Source organism: Pinus tabuliformis, chromosome 7, assembly GCF_031772625.1.
Source record: "Pinus tabuliformis cultivar Carrire ecotype Pingquan chromosome 7, CPIR1, whole genome shotgun sequence".
Taxonomy (NCBI): domain Eukaryota; kingdom Viridiplantae; phylum Streptophyta; class Pinopsida; order Pinales; family Pinaceae; genus Pinus; species Pinus tabuliformis.
In genome coordinates, this window is record NC_142293.1 from 1,077,759,820 (window position 1) to 1,077,782,148 (window position 22,329).

A 22,329-nucleotide genomic window follows, 5' to 3' on the forward strand; every position below is an offset into this window, starting at 1 on the left:
TTGAACGCATCCCATTCCAAAATGAAATGCTTTTCCGATTCCACTCCGTGAAATATGCAAAATGTACACCATCGTTCTTCCCAAACTTCTTTAAGCTTTTTCCACCATCGTATTTCACACCAAAGTTAATGCAAATTAATTTTTAATTAAACAACAAAAACCTTTACCCTCCACAAAATACTACTAACGACACACCTAAAAAGCTACTAACTACACACCTAAAAAGCTTAAAAGACGTTGTGATCCCCCACATGCCACGCTAATCTAAATCACCGACAGTACATTTATATATTTTAAAGCAATTTCCCTTCCTTAATTCATTCAAAACATAAATCGCTTCTTCGTTCCGCGGCTGAAAGCGTTTACTTCACTCCGTGACAGGCTTCACTAGGCCTCTGCTCGGTAATGTTTTGGTGTGGAATTTACTTTGTACTGTCGACGCTAGGGTATTGATATTGCAGTGCTGTGGTTTCAGTCGCAGCTTTATCCATAATGAAGCAAATTAAGTCGCCTGACGGTAACATTCTCAAAATTATAGACGGCAGAGCCATCGACCCGCTGGAGGTAATTTCATTTTTATTCTGTCACACGTAGTTGAGTGTATAAACGGGGTTTTATGTGTTTGCAGAACGAATTTGTCATGCCCAGGATTTTTTGATTTAGTTTTCAGAATATTTTATTCGATTACATGTGTAATTTTGATCGTGATTAGACTATTTTTGGAAAATTAGAAATTATGATAACTAAAGTCAATTATTAAGCCTAGCTGCGATTGAATTGCAAGCCTGAGTAACAATATGGATGCAAGATATTTGTTGAGTTAATCTAAGGAGAGTCTTGACTCTCTAGTAGTGACCGGAGATCACTAAAAACGGAATTGTGACGGATGATTTACAAATACGGATAGACGATGAAATTGGAAATGAGGATGGGTTTAAACTTTAGGGAAGTTTAATTAGCCCCGACTCTAATAGGTCCAGAAGTAAAATCACAAATTGGGTCGTATGATGCTCTGAATGCACGGGGGATTGAGAGCTGAAGAAATTCCAAAGGTTTTAAGACAGAATTGGGAGCAAGAGTTTAGTTTCAATGAGAGATTGGGTTAGTTTAAGTCTTATTTACAGATAAATAGTCGATGACCATTACCAAATGGTCATGTTATACATAAGAGTTTGGAAATTTCTAACAGTCACAAGCTAGGGGTTTGAACTTTGAATCCATTTTAACAACATGGTTTATAATGCCAAGTTTTAGTGACAAGTCTCGGCATAGGAGAAAAATTTGGCTTATGTTACTGTACATTTCCCAATTCCAGATTATTAATATGAACCCTTTGCAGGTGGAGGACCGATATCGTGGTAAAATATCCTCATTGATTTAAGCAGAGAAGATTGGCAGAATATGGAGAACAATGTTAGCCCTCAAAGAAGAAGGCGTTGCATTATCAGTTAAAACTTAATATGGTACATGGAGATTACGAAGATGTTGGCCCTAGTTCAAAATTTATCATATTGAAAAGTTCAACGGTTCACTGATTCTGGTCAGTGAACAGCAAATTCGTTTCTGTCAAGGAACTCTAACTCTTAGAGAATCAAATCCCGAATTCCCGTTTACAAGATATTCGTTGTTTTTATAGGTAATTACTTGAAATCTAGAGCATGATAGGCCCAACTGCCAAAACACCCAAAATCTCAAAAACAAGTCATGAATTCCCACTTATAAGATAGTGCCAATTACTCAAAGTCTAGGTATTCCACAACATCATTCAATGCTAATCCACTAAGCAGTATTAGCATACAATGAGTATAAAACTATGGACTGGAAACCACCCATAAGCGTGCTGGGATGTGTGGTCTACCTACATTTAAAAAATACAACGCATATCCAACAAACATGAATGATGAAGCATGGAATAAATATCATGTTGGCATGTAAGTTGTAATAGTAACAATCACAATTCTTCATTCACCATTGTATTGCTCATTGAATATATAATATTTAAAAGACATTGCTCAGTGATGCATTCTGTTCCAATCCTCACCGTTCAAAGATTTAAGTCTCTTTGGAGATATTGTGCAACACTCTCCCAGACAATTTCAATCATATCCAAATGAGAAATGGTTATGGGTCCAATAAGGTACGGAGGCAGATGAATAATGTTCTTTTAATCTGTTTTTTGTTCTTTAATGACCTTTTTTAAAGGTCAATGGGTGATTTTCAGGTGGGAGTGCCTAGGAGTCCCCTTTTAGTGGGCAAGGGGGGGGGGCACCCAATGGTCCTTTTTTGGGGGAGTGCTCGAATGCCCCCTCCTCCCCCGCAAAAAAGGGAACCTTCCAAGTTTTGGGGATTTTTTTCCATGCATTCCCCTAAAGCAAGGGAGTGTGGGGGATGTTTCAAAGGAGGTTTCCTTGTCACAGGAGCAGAGGGAGCCAAGGGTTTTCTCTTACCTTGGTGAGTGTGTCCTAATGTAACATTGGTCAATTTCTTTGTTTTCTTCATGTAATTTGTTGGTGGAAAAACAAGGAACACTAACCTAATATTAAGTGTATCTTTAATATTCGATGAAATTTCACATAGTTCATTCTACCAGTGTGTTTGGTCTGCCCCAGTGAGATGTAGTAGTATGTGTTGATTTGGGGTAGCATCGGATGTGCTCTAGCCATGAAAATTGGTGGAGAGGCTAAAACACATGAGATCTCCAAGACCCATAAATGGTTTGGGCAGATTCTTCCTGATTTAGGAGATATTAAACTAATTAATATTTTTAATAGAGTTCCTAAGTCTAAACTTAGGAAAAATAAAATATTAATTGGTATTAATATAAAACTGGGTTAGAAGGTTCCAAAAGACATGGATCAAGCCAAATCTAATCTTAGCCGTTGATTAGAGATGTAACTTCGGCCGTTGAAGGACCAACAAGAAAAGTATAAGAGGAGGCTTAAGGGTTAGTTGGAGAATACACTAGAGTGATCAGTCATTCGATTTTCTAGAGCGGGGTTTGCTAAGAAAAGTTGAATCAGTTATCAGTTTGCAGCGAGGGGCAGTGAGTACTGAACAGAGAGGCAGAGATAGTGCCGAGTGATCATCGTAGAGGCAGAGAGGCAGACGCAGAAGCCAGAGCAGGCCACGCAAAGGCTAGCTGAGACAGCGCAGAGGCCAGAGGGCCTGCGTCATCCACGCAGAGGCCAGAGGGCCTGCGTCATCCACGCAGAGGGTAGCAGGAGTGATGCAAAAGGTTGTAGAGGCTGCGCAGTGCCTCAGAGGGCTGACACAGATTCTAGGAGGGCTGACGCAGTGCTTCAGTTATGTTGGAGAGGGTTTTGTGGGGCAGATTTTTTGAATATTTGCTTCCGAATAGAGAGCTATTACTGCCAGTGATTTTTCTCTGTCAGGTGAGCCAGTTTGGCACCTGGTTGTACTCAAGGACATAATGCATAATAAATAACTCTCAGAATTGCTGCACTGGTTTTCCCGCATTGGATTTTTCCGGGGACGAGTTATCCAAAAATAACGGTGTCACTTATGTGTTTGCTATTTCTTTTAGCTATTGATCTGTAGATGATTGAGACTATATTGTGCTTATTTCGATGTTTATATGTTTAAATAACTTGTTTGTAATTAACAAGTAGGAGAAATAAACCAGAAGAATACATATAAAATTTCTAACATATAGACTTAGAAATTTCAACATGGTATCAGAGCGTGGTTGTAGGTCACAGGAGAGTTGAAGGCACCAGCTGAAGCAGAGCATTTGCAGCAGAAATAGCTGTCCCAAGTGACAGAAGCTCTTCCTTGCAAAAAGCAACAGAAGAAGGGTTCACGCAGAGGGATTGCGTCATCAGTCCTGGCCAGAGAAAGGCCAACGCAGAGGCTGAGGAGGGCAGAAAAAGGTTCACATAGAGCCACACAGAGACCAGGAGGGTTGACGCAGTTGGCTAGGGGAGCATTTCAGCCAATGTCGGGATTGTGCAGAGCCTAGAGGCTCAGTCCTTTAGTTGTTGGGGCATAGGAAGCTGTGGGAAGATTGCGGGAGTGAAACTGGTGGGGTGTTGTGGGCATAACAGTACCTAATGGGGCAGAACCAAGGTAGAGGGAGTCGCTATCAAGGCGAATTTCTAGCCAAGGGATCCAGATCAACGTCGCAGGTGCATAGGAGATCGGAGAGGTGCGACTCGACGGTTGGCAAGCGGATTTCCAGGAGGGAAATCGAGACTCAGAGGGAGTCTAGCAGAGACATTCCAGACGGGAAGTAGCAACTCAGAGGGAGTCGAAGAGAGAACTTCCAGAGGGAAGTAGAGACTCGGAGGAGTCGATAGGAGGAGCAGATAGATCACTTCCTCGGTAGATTGAAGGAGATCCGGGACCAACTAACTTCCATAGGGGCCACGCCAAATCAGGAGTTGATGGTGAGGACCGCCCTAAATGCAGTCTCTGAGGAGTGGGAGACATTTGTCCAGAGCATTCTGGGCAGGGCGAACCTTCTTACTTCAATGTTCCTTTAGTAGCCCAAAGACAATTTCCAATAATTTCTAGTGGCAATCACATTAACCATTAATCACATTGACAGTAAATGCAGATAGAACATAAAAATATATGTAGAAGACAAGCCAAGACAAGAAGGCACCAGATTTGGTGGATGCCAAGGAAAGACCCCAATGTGGGGAAAACCCTTTGATCAAATCTTCTTATTATTATTCAATAGTTTAGCAGAGAGAGAGTACAAAAGTCAAATAGATTAGCCCAATACAAAGTGAAATCAACCCTGTCAAATTCTGTAGTCAAACTTCAGCCCTAACCACAAAGTCAATGCTAGTCAAATCAGTAGCAAGTCACCTCCTTTGAAGCTCGGTCAAAGGCAGATTAATTCGGCCTCCATCAAGGGTCAAAGTCAACCCAAAATAGTCCCACAAATGTTGGTCAAACTCAGTCAAACAATAGTCATCCTTGTGGTCAAACAACCCTGCGGTCAACGATGGTCAAACAGTGCCAAACACCTTGAATTTTGTGCCAATCAGTGCGTCATCAAGAGAGCGAAATTATGCCTCTAAAAACGTAGTCAAAATTGGTCAAAACAACATTGGTCATTGCTGGTCAACATAGGTCAACAATCTGAAATTTTCGGTCTTGTTTTAGCCCAGAAAAACAGTCCTCCTAGCCGCACGTGTGTGAGAGAGAGAGAGAGAGAAGGTCCCTTAGCTGTACGAACCAATGTATTGAAGAGAGAGAAGAATGGTTGAGTGAATGATGTCCAAATGAGGAGAGGTCTCTTCTATTTATATACTTTGATGTGGGTGAAGAGACAATTCAAATGGGCTTCTTGAGCCCACATTAAGCTGAGGCCGACTTGAACAATTTGTACATGTGAGAGAATAAATTCAAAATCACACTTCTGCTTGTTTGAATGAGATAATCTTTATATCAAACTTGGACCTCTTGAAAAGAGGAATCCAATGCAATAATCATCTCCATCATATGAGTTGTCTCAAGGTGGAATTTGGCCCTAGTTGCCAATTTTAACAGGAAAGAAGCTCAAGATCTTAGAAATCATGGCTGGAGTCAAATCATATGATGTTATGCTTGATCTAGAATGTAATGATTTGATTCCTAAAATGTTCCAATCTTTCTTCAACATTAAGGAACATCATCGGATCATCCTAACACAATCAAAACAAACTTGCAGTTTATTTTGTCTTCAGTTATGGGAGATCGTGATGCAATTTGCAAGAAGCTGCAATCCAAGTTATTAGCCATTTGGAGAAAGGACTAGGTTGTCTCACTTGTTGCCTATAAATTAGCTGAAGGGTTGGTTGAGCAGAACATGAAACTATTTTGAAGGAAGAACTAAGGAGGATGCGAGTTAGAGTTGACAAAGAAGCAAAGGTTTGAACATGCAACAAGAATGAGTTAAGGAACCTTGGGAGCCCAAACACTCATGTTTGGGGGATATGATAGGAGAGATTCCTTTTGATCACTCTGACGAGGATTCTTCTTCTATAGTTGAGTCTGTTGATCCTCATGATGATAACTTTGAAAAGCATGAGCAATCATATGGAGATGATGATAGCAGCCTACTTGTGCATCCATCTTTAATGGTAGAACGTGATGAGCAGCATATTGAACCCATATGTGAAGAAGACGAAGGATAAGACATTCAAGGAAACTTGCGAGATGAGCTACTTGTGATACAACATGGAGAGTACATAGAGGAGTGTGAGTCAGATGAGGAGGATGATATGCCAATTGAAGGCTCAAGTTGGAGACGTGGCGAAGGTGGTTGAGCATCCATCTTTGGGACCACCCATTGATGAGGTGCAGATAGATGTGGCGATAGCCAACAACGTTGCAGTACTTTCAAGCATTAGCTGTTGGGAGAAGATTGAGCATTTTAGGCATTAGCTGCTAGGAGAAGATTGAGCATTTTAGGCATTAGCTGCTGGGAGAAGATTGAGCATTTTAGGACCAATCTTATGGCATTGAAGCCAAAGATTTAGATAGTATGAGGCACCATCTCGTAGTAGAACAATAAAATTGAGGAGCTTAGAGCGGTGTGTCCCAAGTCAACAACCAAGCTGTCTAGCATTGAGGGATAGTTACCATCCCTAACTAGGCAGCAAATGGAGCATGTCCTAGAGTTACAGAGCAACCCTCTCCAGGGGTACATAGACAACACTTGCAACATTGTTAGCCCACCCTCGTCCATGCGAGAGAGAGGGGAAAGGTTTTTTGGATGGATTTTTTTGGTTGATCGGGTGAAGCGGTATGAGTTGAGCATGGAGTAGCTTGGACATGGTGGACATGTACCATGTGCATGAGATCATGCATTCGATCCTTCCCATAGAATGGATTGGCAATGTCTGTCCACCCACCCATAACAATAGAACAACCTTCCCTCACCCATGTCTGCCTCAGATTTTCTTTTTGCACATTAATATTGTCCACTTGCCTTTCTAATATCACTCTCCTCAACTTATGTTCACTTGGGGCCACATATGAGGGTCTTGCTACTACAATTGCCTTGCCCACGTCCTTGTAGTAAGGAGAATGACTAACATGGAAATGAATGACATTGGCAAAAATAAAATTGCCAATGGCATCATCTGTATCATCACAATTCAACTTACTATACATCCTTGCAAGAGTTAGTCCCACTACACAAGAACGAGAACCCTTAGTTCCAACAAGAGATGGTGGAGGCATATTTTTCATTTCTTTTAATTTTCTTTTGGAGCTTGTGGCTTCATCAATATTTTGATGAGCTTGGGCCATAACATTTTTTCTTGAAAGAGTGCCCTTTGCATTTGCTGCCATTTGCATCCTCAAGAGCTTTGATTTTTACAACATGGTTAATTTTCTACATATATGAACCCCTTTGCCACCTACACCCAAAAGATGCATCTTGATCCGACTATAGCTCCCAACCCAAGAATGGCCACAAACATTGCATTTCCGATGGCGTGTCCCACCTCTTTTATTTTTTGGTTTTGGTTGGGTTGAGGGGCCAGCCATTTTGGTAACATATAACAAAAGAGGTTTGCTCGGATTAAATGCCCCCTTTGCATATTCTGCCAATGTCTTTGATGGGGTTGCATTGGGAGCAACACTAGCTGCACTACTGCCATGGGTTTCATTCATTGTTGATGGGATTTTAGTTCCAAGTGGACTTTCTATTTGAGGATCATATTCACTATCACTGTCAGTGGCATTGTGGCTTCTCATGTTGTTGTGATCAGTCATTTTGCGCTTGCTGGGTTTTAAATTTTTTATTTATTTTGCAGATTTTTTATTTTTATTTTTATTTTAAAAATTTAAATTTCTGATAATGTAAATTTGAAATGAAAAATCTACATTTTCTCATTTTTGAAACTACTGTGTAAATTTAATTTTCTAGAACTTCTAGAATTCAAATTTAAAAAACAATTTACATTTTAAAATTTAATTACACACTGCGCAGTAGTTCTAGAATTAAAAAGAATTGAATTACATAGTTGAAACTACTATGCAGTGCGTAATTACTAATCCATATTCCAATCTTCATTCCACGACCTAAAAAAAATTAAAATTTAATTTTAAAAACATTATGGCATATGTAGAACTTACCTAGATGCACAAAGACTGAGAGAACGATGGTCGATGACTACGACAGCTGCAAGCAAAAAAAGAAATGGACTCTGGAGGCCTGGATGCCAATGGAGGTCGATACACCTGCAAGCAGTGGTGCGACGATGGATTCTAGAGGTTGAGCAAGACTAGTGGTGGATTCTAGAGCTCGAGGGCAGAAAATGACCTCAAAAATGATTCATGAATGAGCAACAAAAATTTCAAATGAACGACCTCAGTGGATTTTGGAGCTTGAGGGCGAAAGATCTAGCTCGATGGTAGGAGAGAAAAGCTCAGTATGAAAGAAGAGCTCGACAATGACGACAAAAGAGAACTTCGCTTATTCTTATGAATTGGAACCAAATGACCGGATGGACACCCACTGCTTGAATGATTGACTAACGTATATGATATGCAAGTCCTAGGACCTATGTGAGATGCAATGATCTTGGTAAATTTAGTTAAATGCCTAGTCTAAGTGTAACTTTCCTTTAACTATTTTGAAGCTGGGCTCCAAGGTAGGTTGTGGGAAGGAGACTAACAGGAAATCAGGCTAGGGCCTGATTAATGATACCTTTTGTTAGGCTTCTATCACCCGATGCCTCCGGCGCTGCAGAGACTGTGGCTCAGACGATTGCAAGGTCGTCATGTTAACCACCAAAGAGTTTCTGAGGCCCCTCAAGCTAGGTAAGAAGGGTTGTCCTATATCTCTATCAACCTAGCTTATGCTAGGAGGTAAATTATTAATGCAAATCTAGATTTAGTATGCTTATGCAAGAGATTATGAGTGATTTATCTTGAGTTAAGATTTTCTTAAGTTGTGTAAGTACTTAATTATAATTTCTTTAAGAGTACTTAACAATAATGAATTACAATCTTAGACAAGATAAAATGCTTAGAGATACAAGTGTAAATTTCCACAATATGCCACAAGATACCAAGTAACCCAAGATGCCAAACACTTAAAATAGTCAATCAAGATGCTGATCACCGATTTATACCAACAATACTACTTCAGAAAATTCAGATGTTATCAATGTTGTAACAACAGTGCATAAACCACTTCAAATGATGAAACTTGCCCAACACATAAAAAACTGAAATTCTAATGACCAACAAATGTACTTTAGCTTGCTTAGATCACTTTAAGATGATGTATTCAGTCAAATTTCAAATATGATTTCTTGATTTACAGCAGTAAGTAAAGACAAACCAGCAAGATAAAACTGCCAAAAATATATGGCCTATATGCCCAAAAATAGTAAAATGCACCAGAACTTTTAGGGCTTTTAGAGAGTTTGACTTAGCAATTTTCAGAACTGATATGTTTGTTACAGCAGTGAGTTAACCACAAATCAACAAAGGAATCAAGCCAAAAATAGATGCCAATATTTCTAAAAATAGAAAAAATTCGCCAAATTTGAAAAATTAATTTTTTGAGCTATTTAGAGGATGTGATTCAAAATTTCATAACTGATATGTTATTACAATAGTGAAACAATGATAGATCAACAACCCAACAATGCTTAAGACAAACCCTAATATTTCTAAAAATAGTAAAATTTTCTGGAAATTGAAAATTTTAGTTTTTGGTCCTTATTAAGTATTTGATTTAGAAATTTCAGAACTGCAGAAATTTCAGTTATGCAAAAAAATCCAGCAAGCTTAAATGTTAGATCTAGGCCAAAACTCAAATACCCAAGTGGCCAAAATTTGTGAAAATGAAGGTTTTGCAATTTTAAATGATTTTAACCATTCAGTTTGTGGTTTTAGGGCCTGATTATTAGTAATTTGCTTGCTGTAATAAAAATGTAGAAAACAAAGGTTTGAGGTCAAACCCTAGGCCCAAGGCCTTGAAGATCCCAACGTTGAAAATCAATAAATATCTGGGATCACTTTTCTGCTTGAAAAATAAGAATTTTGAGACCTTAAGCCTGCAAAACCACCAAGTATTTAGCCTTAAAACTTCAGATTAGGGTTTCAGGTCAATTGAGGGCGAAAGAGGCCAAAAAATGGAAAACAAGGCTAAGAGAGACAAATTCGTGGGGATAAAAGAGCTAGGATGATAGATCAGGGGCTAAAATGGCAAGAGGAGGCCAAAAACTGAAAATCGGTATCTCGAAAAAGTTTAGATCTATTTTTTTTCCAGATCTAAATTTTGCCGTCAAATCTTTGGTAAATGTCCCTACAGAATTGTCTAGAGACTAGATCTTACCCTCAAGGGTCTAGGTCTAGCTCTTTTCTTACTTGATTCCTTGACCCAACTTGTAAAAATGAAAAAAAAACACCCAAGCCTCAAATATATACAAAATACTAAAAATCCCCAAAACCCAAGTTAGAAAAAATAATTTACAAGTTAGATCTACAAAATTATTCACAAAATCTACAAATATACAAGGGTTTTAAAAATTTCAAATTTTTGAGAAAAATATTTTTTATGGAGTTTTTTTTCTTTGAAGAATGGCTAAAAATACTTTAGAAACCCCAATGTATACTATAGCTTTAGCGAAGATTTAATCCACGATATAAATATTTGGAATCTAAGCAATAATGATTTTTGCCGAAGTTTGTGAGCTTGGAGACCAAGGACTAAAGTACCTGCAAGCACGATGAATTTATCTCAAAATAATTTGTTAGATGACATGGGGAATCAAACCACCTAAGATCAATCCAAAATTATCAATAGTATGGTTCTATCTCCATCTAATGAAAAAACAAATCTTATCAATATTCAACACAACATAGAGATGCCTGTAGTCAACATATACCACAAATCAATAAGCAAGAACACCTTGAATTGCACCCCAAAGTCTTTATTATGATTGAAAAATAGTTCCCAGCGGGACAATAGCTACAAAGCTGCTTTAGCAGAAATTTTCTAGCCAGAGAACAAGATGCTTAGAGACTCAAGTGACCCTCTAATTTATAGATAAATCCTCCAAATGGAAAAATAACGACTAGTTTCTTTGATCCTTGTCAAAATAATCTTGGCCATTGATAAACACTTCATGATCTTTTAATCTTGGCCTTTGATTTTTTATTTTTGAAGATTTCGAATTTATCATTTAATTCCATTTTAATTAGCTCAAAATTAATTATTTAGAGCTAGTTTCCTTAAAAATTTGACTTTGATTTAACCACCAAGGTCCAAGGGTCCAAATTTTCTTGAAAAGTACAATATTCCCTTGGTGGAGGACTTTTAAAAATTGATTCTTTTAAGACCCACGAATTTTTCCATTTGAAGAATTTATTTTCTTAAGACAATTTAACTTTACTTAATTAATTAATTTTCTGGCTTAGGATTTAATTTATTTTGCTAGAAAAATTAATTAATTTACAAGTGAGGGGATCAATTATTTTCCCAACCCTCTAATACATATGATTTTTCATTTACAAGACTCAAAGAGGGAATACAGATTTGTCTTAGACCCTCAAGGGTCAAGACACATAAACTATAGATTACTCAATTTGATCTAGTAAACCAATTGATTTGTAATAAAATAATTAAGCCAATTATCTTAAATTATTCCCAAACCATTTTTACATCAGATTCGACTAAAACACTAGGACTGCCCTGATAATTCGACAATAAATTTCATTCTAGCTTTGGGTTTTAAGCTAAAGGGAAAAAACTCTTCTGATTAGCCGTGTCGAAAAACACAAGTAATCAGTGAGGTTAAGAAACCTCCTAGGATGGAATTCGTCATCAAATTATAGGCTTACCTAGGTTGGTACATAGGTTCAAGGTTTTACTAAGATCTTTTGCAATATATAACTTGTAGAATGGGATGACGACGACACACATAATGTTGATATGTGATTCGATCCTTGTTGAAAAAGTTGGCACTTCCGTTTCCCTGGAACTTTGACAATTTGAGTGCAGTAGGAACCACTTTAGAATCATCATTTATCTCCTTTATAACCCATTGATTTGTCAAGAGTTCCACATTTTTATTTATGTATGTTCAATGATAGATAGAAACCAAATTTGGTTCAACACCTAAAACATGATGAACATTTGCAAACTTAGTTGGATCAATGATGACCAATGACCACTTTCTCTCCACTCTATTTCTTTCAATAATTACAAAAGAGGTGCTCATGTTTGGTCATGTATTGGGTAGCACCAAAATCAACAATCTAGTCTTGGCCAATAACCACTTTCTCTCCACTGTTGTTATCAATGTGAAAATTCTATCACTGCAACCACTGATTTATTTTACGGCCTTATTTCCCAATAAGTTATTTATGAATGTCCTTCAGTAAACATTAAAATAAATTCTGCTGCAGATATCACATCATAAATCGGAAACAAACACATGAACAAGAATTAACCTAAGATACCGGATTCGTCCAAAAGCCCTGTCGAATCGCGAATCCAGCGAATCCGACACGATTCTCTGCGGATTCGTGTCCAAACTTCAGGACACGTCGTCTCCTTTTATGACACGTCGTGTCCTATAACGTGTCCTGAATTTGCAGTGCGTGTCGCGATTTTTGGGACGTGTCAAGCCAGAGTTTTCAGCATTCTTTTGTACTGTTCATAAGATTGGCGATTAATGAATCGATTATAAGTTAAAGGCCTATTCTAGTATCTTCCATATCCTAACTGTGTGAAATGATGGTTTTATTCTTTGATTGATTGGATGATTTTCTAATGAAATATGGCCTCTGTCTTGAATGTAGTTGCATATTCAAAAGCCAAATTTGAACAACCCTTGCTTCACTGAGATGCTAAATGCTGCTAAAGGAATGCTGCTGTAATAAATGGGATTTGGTTCACTGAGATTCCTTGCTTGAGATTGGCATGGAGTTCAATATTTTAATATCAAAGCAAGCATTTGACGAAGTGGTTGCTTTCAGTTTTTCCTGAGTATAGATGTGAGATATATAACCCTAAGGTTTGGAGTCTGGACAACATTATATCTTTTCATCTTGAATCTGGTTTGCTTGGAGGGAACAACGTTATTTACAGAGAAAAAAGTGGTCAAATATTATTGTTGATATTTAGAGGTCAAACAAGCATGATGTGCCACCTTGATTGATTCAGTTTTTATCTGGTTCTTTTGAAAGGGTTGCACCATTTAAAAAAAATGGTGAAATCTAGTTGTAAGTTGTCTTTCAGTTATGAATTATGAATCATGATTTAAATTTTTAATAAATTTATCATTTATGTGACCAGTACCACTGACATTTATTTGAATTTTGTATGTACTATGCATGCTAATTAGTAATTACTAATAGGCATAGCTATAGATGAAGAATCAAGATCTATGTTTGAAATCAATAAATTTGTATCATTAATTAAAATTTGTGTAAGAAATATGATAATATCTAATTTTTAATATATATATATATATATATATATATATATATATTTAATAAAATAATATATAACGTGTCCTAACGTGTCCTGTTCTGGGGGGTCAGCGTGTCCCGAATCCGACACCACGAATCCCGAATCCTACGTGTCCCGAATCCCCGTGTCAGGTGACTTAGGAATTAACACATCGACACAAATATTTTGGACAATCAGTCCCCGGAGAAACCCAATGTGGGAAAACCGGTGCAGCAAGGGAGGATTTTATTATTCAACAATTCTTAAGTACAATTGGGTGCCAAATTGGCTTACCCAATAGAGAGAAAATTCTTCAACACTTCTCCCAGTCTTAGCGTCAGCCTGGCTGACCTCTGCATAGCTCCCAAACCCTCTGCGTCAGCCCCTGCCTCTCTGCGTCACCCAGTGACTGCGCAGTTTATTGCCTCTGCGTCTGTCTCTCCAACCTCTGTGCTGTTCCCCTGGTGTTGTTGTCGACTCTCTGTTCCGTACTTGCTGCCTCCTGATGCTCTTCAAACCACTAGTTCGAATTTCTCAGCTAACCCCGCTCTAGAAATCGAACTGACCGGTCTCCCTCAGTGTGTTCTCCAACTAACCCTCAAGTCTCTTCTTATACTTTTTCTGTTGTTCCTTCAACGACCGAGATTAAATCTCTAATCAACAGCTAAGATTAGATTTGGCTTGATCCATGACTTTTGGAACATTCTAACCTAGTTTTATATTAATACCCATTAATATTTTATTTTCCTAAGTTTAGACTTAGGAACTCTATTAAAAATATTAATGATTTTAATATCTCCCAAACCGGTTAGAATCTGTCCAAACCATTTCTAGGTCTTGGAGATCTCATGTGCTTTAGCCTCTCCGAGTCTCCACCAATTTTCAAGGCTAGAGCACATTCGATGCTACCCCAAATCAACACTCCCTCTTAGTGAGGACTGTGCTCTAGTAATACTCCACATTGAGCATTACTTTGATCATATAGCATCGGTGCCTGTGCTAATGCTAAGCCTCCCTACCCATCATCCTCTGCACTGCTGCATCTTGTACTGCTGCCCATGGATTTATTGTTGCCACTACTACATCTATACTGCAGCTCCCTCTGCATCCGTGCTGCTGTCGGTCCATCTTCCCAACACTGCAACTCCCTTTGCATCCGTGCTACTGCTGGTCCTTCTTACCAACATTGCATCTGCATTGCAAACTCCTTCTCATCATGTTGCATCGTGCTACTGCTGATTGCTATTGCATTGCAACATCATACCCATTTTTGCTACTGAAATGGATTTTTTATCATCCCCATCTTCTCCCTGAAATAATCAAACTTGGTTCTTCCAAGGGCCTTGGTAAGGATGTCTACCACCTGTTCTCCTGTAGGAGTGTAGCTCAACTGTACAACTCCTCGTTGGACACAGTCTCTGACAAAGTGACACCAGATATCAATATGCTTTGACTGATCATGAAACACTGGATTCTCAAAGAGCTTGATGCAACTCTGATTATTGCACATGATCTTGGTCGTCTCCATCTTTCTTTTGAATAGGTTCACAAGCAGTTTTCTAAGCCATATGGCATTGCATGAAGCTGTGCTTGCAGCCATATATTCTGCCTCTGCTGAGCTCAGAGCCTCAGATTTTTGTTTCCTACTGCTCTAGGAGGTCATTCTTGATCCAATGTTGAAATAATACCCAGAGATACTTTTCCGATCCACTGAACTTCCTGCCCAATCTGCATTAGTAAATCCACTCAATCTGATATCCTTACTCCAGGTGTACAAGAGTCCATAATCGACTATTCCTTGTAAATACCTGAGAACATGTTTGGCTGCTGCCCAGTGTGCCCTCTTTGGCTCCACCATGAATTGACTGAGGGTGTTGACAACGTAGCAAATGTCTGGCCTGGTATTGACCAGATACATCATGGACCCTATGAGTTGCCTGTATAGGGTGGGATCAACATCCTTGTCTTCTGATGCATCAATCTTCTTCCAGTTGGTGATCATTGGAGTAGCCATGGGTCTACAGTCCTCCATCTTGAATCTCTTCAGGATTGCTGTAGCATATCTCCCTTGCCCAAGGAAGATCTCCCCCTTTTGCTGCCAGACTTCCAAACCCAGGAAATAATGCATTCGTCCCGAATCCTTCATGTTGAATTCCGTGGCTAGATTCTTCTTGGAGTCCCCGATGAGCCTGGATGATTGTGTTAGGAAGAGATCATCCACATATAATACTAATATTAGAGGCTCATTCTCTACAACTAGATAGTAGAGATTTGGATCTGCGTCACTCTTGACAAATCCCATTTTCTGCAAGTAGCCATCGATTCGACCATACCATGCTCTCCGTGCCTGTTTCTGCCCATACAAGGCTTTCTTCAATCTGCATACATGAGACTTCTTCTCATGTGTCTCAAAGCCCTCAGGTTGTTCAATGTATACCTCTTCTTCTATCACTCCGTTTAGAAATGCCGTTTTGACATCCATCTGATGGATCTCCCACCCCATTTGTGTTGCAAGAGGTATCACGGTTCTAATAGATGTATACTTGGCTACCGGGGCGAAGGTCTCTTCATAGTCAATTCCTTTCTTCTGAGCATACCCCTTAGCCACAAACCCAGCTTTGTATTTCTCAACACTGACGTCTGCAGCGTATTTGATCTTGTAGATCCATCTCGAACCTACCACTGATCTGTCTTGAGGCCTTGACACTAACTCCTAGACATCGTTTACCATTATGGAGTTGTACTTCTCTACCATCGCATCCAACCAAACCTGATGTTGAGCTGCCTCCTGAAAGTTGGCAGGCTCCCCATCCTAAGCTATTAATGCCTGATATCTATTTGGCTGTTTTCGCTCCCTCTTATTGTTCCTTGGTGCACCGATGAAGTCCTCTGCATCTTGCAGAATCTGACGAAGTTCCTTGCTCGTTCTTCCTCTGCCAGCAGGTGCTTCTGTTAGCTCCTCCTCATCCTGTGATTCTTCCTGACCCGAGGAAGAATTCTTTTCTTCCGTTGGTTGAAGAGGTTTGACCAACGGTTCCTCTTTTGACTGCTCCTCGGAAGGCATTTTGGCGAGATTTTTTGAAGGCCCTGTCCTCCATGAATTTGATATCTCGTCGAACTACTACCTTCCTGCTCCTTGGAAGATAAATTCTGTATGCCTTAGCATTCTCGCTATATCCCACTAGATATCCTTTCTTTCTAGTTTGTTCCAGCTTCTTCCTCTTTTCTTCAGGTATGCGACAATATGCTAAGCTCCCAAATATCTTGAAATGATTGACTTCAGGCGTCTTCCATGTGAAGACTTTCTCTGGAGTAATCTTGCCCAATGCTCGATGAGGAGTTCTATTCTGAACATAGACTGCTATTTTGCATGCTTCTGCCCATTGGAATTTTGGCATATCCTGATCATACATCATGGCTCTAGCTGCTTCTACAATAGTCCTGTTCTTTCTTTTTGCTACTCCATTCTGCTCAAGATTGTAAGGAGCTGTCCACTTTCTTCTGATGCCCTCCTTAGCGCAAAAATCAATGGAGTCTTTATCGACATACTCTCCACCATTATTTGAGCGCAAAACTTTTATTTTCTTCCCAGTCAGATTCTCCACCAGAGCCTTGAACTCTTTGAATCGACATAAAACCTCATCCTTGGTTTTCAGAAAATAAATCCAAGTTTTCCTTGAGTGACCGGTCATCAATGAAGCTAAGGAAGTACTCGACACCACTAAGAGCTTTAGTGGACATGGGTCTGCAGATATTTGAGTGTATCAAACCTAGTACACTCTTGGCCCTGTTTTTACTTCTAGGAAATGCTGCTTTGGCATACTTTCCCGGAGCACATCCTCTGCATACATCATCTCGTTCCGTACTAAGATCCGAAACTCCTGTTATAGTGCTCTTGAGAATTATCCGAACCCCATGGTGCAAATGTCCCATTCTTTTGTGCCATAGTTCGTTCAAATCCTTGTCTCCATGACTTCCTATTAGTGCCATTGGTGATTCTAGTTGTAGTCTGTACAACCTGTTACTTTTGATCCCGATCTGCACTTTCATTTTCTAGCTCGAGTGTTTGACGTATACTTTCTCCTTGATGAAGAAAACGTCATAGCCTTTGCCTTGAAGTTGCGACACAGAAAGTAAGTTCATCCCCAATTCTGGTACATGCAGCGCATTGGTAGCACGGAACCGCTCTCCTGTTTCTGTTTGAAAAACTATGGTACCCCTCCCTACTGGAGTACATTTTGCCTTGTTCCCCATGGTGATCTGAAAGTTCATCTTCTCCTCCCAATAATCTGAGAAACATTCCCGGATTCCCATCCAAGAGGCCCCACTGTCTATATACCATACCTCTGATGATGCAGAGCTAGTCACGCAAGCCACTTCTTCTTCCAACTTGGAAGCCAACATAGAGAAATCGAAATCACTTTCTCTTGTGCAATTTTCTGAAAATCTGTGCAAGTCTCCTGACGTAGATACCTCTGCATCATGGTCTCGTCTCATAATTGATTTTCCCTTCCTGTCTCTGATTACTTGCTTTGATACCATGTGAAAATTCTGTCATTGCAATAACTGATTTATTTTACCTACTTATTTCCCAATAAATTATTTATGAGAATCCTTTGTAAACATTAAAATAAATTCAGTTGCATATATCACATCATAATACTCAAACAAACACATGCACAAGAATTAACACATCGACACAAATATTTTGGACAATCAGTCCCCAGAAAAACCCAATGTGGGAAAATCGGTGCAACAAGGGAGGATTTTATTATTCAACAATTCTTCAGTACAACTAGGTGCCAAACTGGCTTACCCAACAGAGAGAAAATTATTCAACACTTCTCCCAGTCTCAACGTCAGCCTGGCTGACCTTTGCATAGCTCCCAGACCCTCTGTGTCAACCCTTGCCTCTCTGCGTCGACACTGGGCCTCTCTGCGTCACCCAGTGACTGCGCAGTTTGCTGCCTCTGCGTCTGCTTCTCCAACCTCTGCACTGTCCCCCCGGTGTTGTTCCCGACTCTCTGTTCTGTACTTGTTGCTTCCTGCTACTCTCCAGACCACTAGTTCGAATTTCTCAGCTAACCCCGCTCAAGAAATCGAACTGACTGGTTTCCCTTAGTGTGTTCTCCAACTGACTCTCAAGCCTCTTCTTATACTTTTTCTGTTGTTCCTTCAATGACCGAGATTAAATCTCTAATCAACGACTAAGATTAGATTTGGCTTGATCCATGACTTTTGGAACCTTCTAACCCAATTTTATATTAATACCCATTAATATTTTAATTTTATTTTCCTAAGTTTAGACTTAGGAACTCTATTAAAAATATTGATTATTTTAATATCTCCCAAACTGGTTAGAATCTGCTCAAACCATTTCTAGGTCTTGGAGATTTCATGTGGTTTAGCCTCTCCACCAATTTTCAAGGCTAGAGCACATCCGATGCTACCCCAAATCAAGAATCAATAATTAGAGAAGAGGTGTTCATGTTTGGTCATGTATTGGGTAACACCAAAATCAACAATCTAGTCTTGTTGAGAAGAAGAGGTGTTCATGTTTGGTCATGTATTGAGTAGCACCAAAATCAAAAATATAGTCTTGCTGAGAAGAAGAGGATTAAAGTTCAAAGTGAATTTTGAAATGTGTACTATGAAAAGATCACGCATCCTGATAAAAAAGATCGTTGGTGCCCATTGTAGATCTTGCAAACTCTTCAATTTCAGAAGAAGAGCAAGGTATGACTTGGAGGGATGGCTCTGTTGGCGAATTTCAAGATTCTCCTTTACTTTGGTTGCACTTAGATTTAAGAGGGTTAGTGACAGGTTATGGACGGGCTTGATTTCGTGGGGAGGATGGGGGTTTGATTCATCCATATTTTTTTTGAAATAACTTGACATTGAATGAGGATATAGGAAATCTCTTCAAGAGGAGTTACAAGATTCTTGAGAAATAAAGGAATATTATAGAATATTCAAACGAAGCATTTGAATGTTAGAGAGAGATTATTCAGAGCATGACTTGCAAGTTCCAAATCTGATTTTCCTTTGCTCCCTACCTAAATAATGTCAGCCTTTGGGTTTTTAATGTTTGCAATATACTTCTCAACTGTGCAAAGTCACTTGTCTTGAGATTAGAGAGTTGAGGTTCAAGTTGGTTGACTTGAGTAGTATTAATTGTTCCATAGACAGTTGTGAAGGTATCCTAGATTTCCTTCACACCTTTGTTATACTTGGTATGATGAATGAGACTAGGGTCATTTTTAAGAGTTATCAACCCAAGAGCTTCGTCCTTCTACAAACACATGAGCTCATAACTATCACCATATTCAACAAGAGACTTGCCAAGTACATCCACAAACCTTTGCTACAAAGTGGTAGTCGTTTGATTTACCTGAGATTCGAGAATGATAGTTAGCCCCATTCAAATAGTGAAACAATTTGTTTGAATTGATAGGCTCAATAACAACAGAATTAAGCCTTGTTATGGAATGAATACTTCATAAATTCACATTTATAGATCACAATTGAACAAAACCTTAGATAACCCTAGGAATGAAGGCACGGGGCTTAAAGAAGGGTGAAAAATGCCAACACCTTGGGAATAAGGCGTAGCCCTAGATTAAGGTTTTTATATTGAGAACTCATAGAGAACCCTAAAAGAGATGATCCAAGAAAACCATAGCCAATAGTTTTCGTATCGGGCAAAAAAATTTAGAATAAGGTTCACACTTGCTTTGATAAAATGTTTAGATTTATAAAGGTCAAGAAAAGCATCAATGGAACTAAATCTCACCCAATTTCTGAAATAGCATCCTCACAAGCACAAGGGAGATGGAGAGTGCAAAAGCCAAGCACAAATGCATAAAACAGAAATACCTGTGTGCCCAAGAGAAAAATGCCAATCATGAGAGGAAAACACCACAATTAAGTGCCCTTGGGCTTATAATACTCAATGTTTCAGATCAAGAAATCACAAGATGAGATAGCACAAATGAGGACTCGAGCTCTGTCTTATAGATAAGTCTTGTCAGGCATCTCTTCAAGAGGGTGTTCTAGACCCACAAAAGAAGGGCACGCATCCCAATAGGGTTATTGAGCCTACATATCAAGTGTGATTGGGTTGGCCTTAACCCTAAACCTAGTGTATATATATATATATATATATATATATATATGAAATAAAATATGACCTTTTCGATAATTACAAGACTACAAGTATGTAATGATACTTATGAATGGGCCATGGCCACTTGTGCAAATACACTAATAATTTCAAGACTCTGATCCTTTTTTTTTCAAGCAAGGGTAACCTGTTAGAGTTACTAATATTTATGAATCCAATTGACACCCCTAGTTAGGTAATGAATCATTACTGTTACCTATCTGAAATTACAAGATGTTAGCAACATGGGTCAGAACTCTTGTGCCGAGATGTTCATTGCATGTAACAAGTGTTTGGTTTATTTCACCTGCCAGGTTAGGAGAAACTATTTTAAAATGTTTTTGAATCTTCTGGCTCTTTTTGTCTAAGCTCCTCCCAAAAGTATTGTGTCATTAACAAATTGTCTAAGATTGATATCTTTTATGCTGCTGGCTATCTCTAAATGTTGTAATGGTCCCTGCCTTTTGAGACTTGACAAAACTCCTCCTACATATTCTGCCATTAGAATATAGTGATATGGGGAGAGAGGACATCACTGCCTTATTTATTTATTGGCTTTATAGAAATTTGTGTGTGTTTGCCATTTTCCAAAATTGCTATTTAGCAGTGAGAGATTCACGTGTGGACCCAGATCATCCAATTTGGGTTGGAGCAAAACTTAAAATCTTTAAGATGAAAGGTATGGTTTACCTTGTTGAAAGCATCAGCCATGTCAATCTTTAAGGTCATGCCTCATCGTTGCTCCATCTTGCTGGACTGTTGGGCCTCCAAAATTAAAATTATGTTTTCTGAGATCCTGGCATGAATCTGAAATTGGGGAAGGGATAAGTTCTTTGAGCTTGGTTGCAGTAAATTTAATAATTCTTTTTAGGAGGTGTTGCAGAGTGTAGTTGGCCTGTGTCTGGAGAGTCTTGTTGAAATTTTGTCTTTGGGAATCAAGGGCATGGAGGTAGAATTTATATTGCCTCCTAATCTCCGCAATTCTTCTACCGACCTCTAGTGGTCTCCCTTGTCAGTGCCCAAGCATCCAGATAAAAATGTTCAAGCATATAGATCTCTCTGGTGACTGGCTGGTTGAGTTTATTATCTATTTCTGGTGTTGTCAGGTAAGGAACGTTTTGGAGATTGGCTTCCTGAGCTTGCGATCCTGCTGAATTATTTTGACTCATCAGAGGACATATTTTGGAAGAATTCAAATTCCAAATGCCTCCCATTTTGAGTTAAAGGGCTTTCGTTTTCCTCTCGTGTTCCCTTTTTTATTCTTCTTTACATTTGTGGAACATGCCACAGTTTTCAATCTGGAAGTATCTGGTCCCCATTCTGTATGATCCTTTCCATTTCCAGTACATATACTTATCCATCTAGATCCACATCTGGGAAAATATTAGATCTGATATCATAGTTCCAAATGTTGGGATCCACCAAGAACTTTTTATGTAAGTAGATACCAGTGATGAGAACATCATTTAAATTGTCTTGGCCTGACATGGATGTATGATACTGACATTTCTAATTTATCTGATGCAGGTGTCCTATCCTTACCATGGCCAGGATATTAATTGTACACTACAGATGCACTCTTCTCTTGTTCAGCGGCTGTCATTAGAAACCCAACTGGAGGTTTGCTACTTGAATGCATATTATATGTTATTAGATTGTATTGAGCAGTGTTGGTGATTGATTGTTTTCACCTGCTTGGAAAGAGGTTAAATTTCCTGGAAATAGGCTTATT

General features: G+C 39.0%; 1 protein-coding gene across 7 annotated transcripts in view; it reads left to right on the plus strand.

Annotated features, from left to right (window-relative positions):
- Positions 1-313: 313 nt before the first annotated feature.
- ASG2 (transducin family protein / WD-40 repeat family protein) overlaps positions 314-22,329 on the plus strand; it is a 397,489-nt gene continuing 375,473 nt past the window's right edge. For 6 of the 7 annotated variants that reach the window (XR_016266869.1, XR_016266868.1, XR_016266870.1 and 3 more), the window contains exons 1-2: positions 314-564; positions 22,125-22,217. Coding sequence is in view for 4 of the 7 variants with exons in the window: in XM_089459353.1 (XP_089315479.1) it covers positions 493-564; positions 22,125-22,217 (165 nt within the window). In the remaining 3 variants the exon portion in view is untranslated. The remainder of the gene's footprint in view (positions 565-22,124; positions 22,218-22,329) is intronic. The other variant, XM_089459352.1, reaches the window with a different exon arrangement.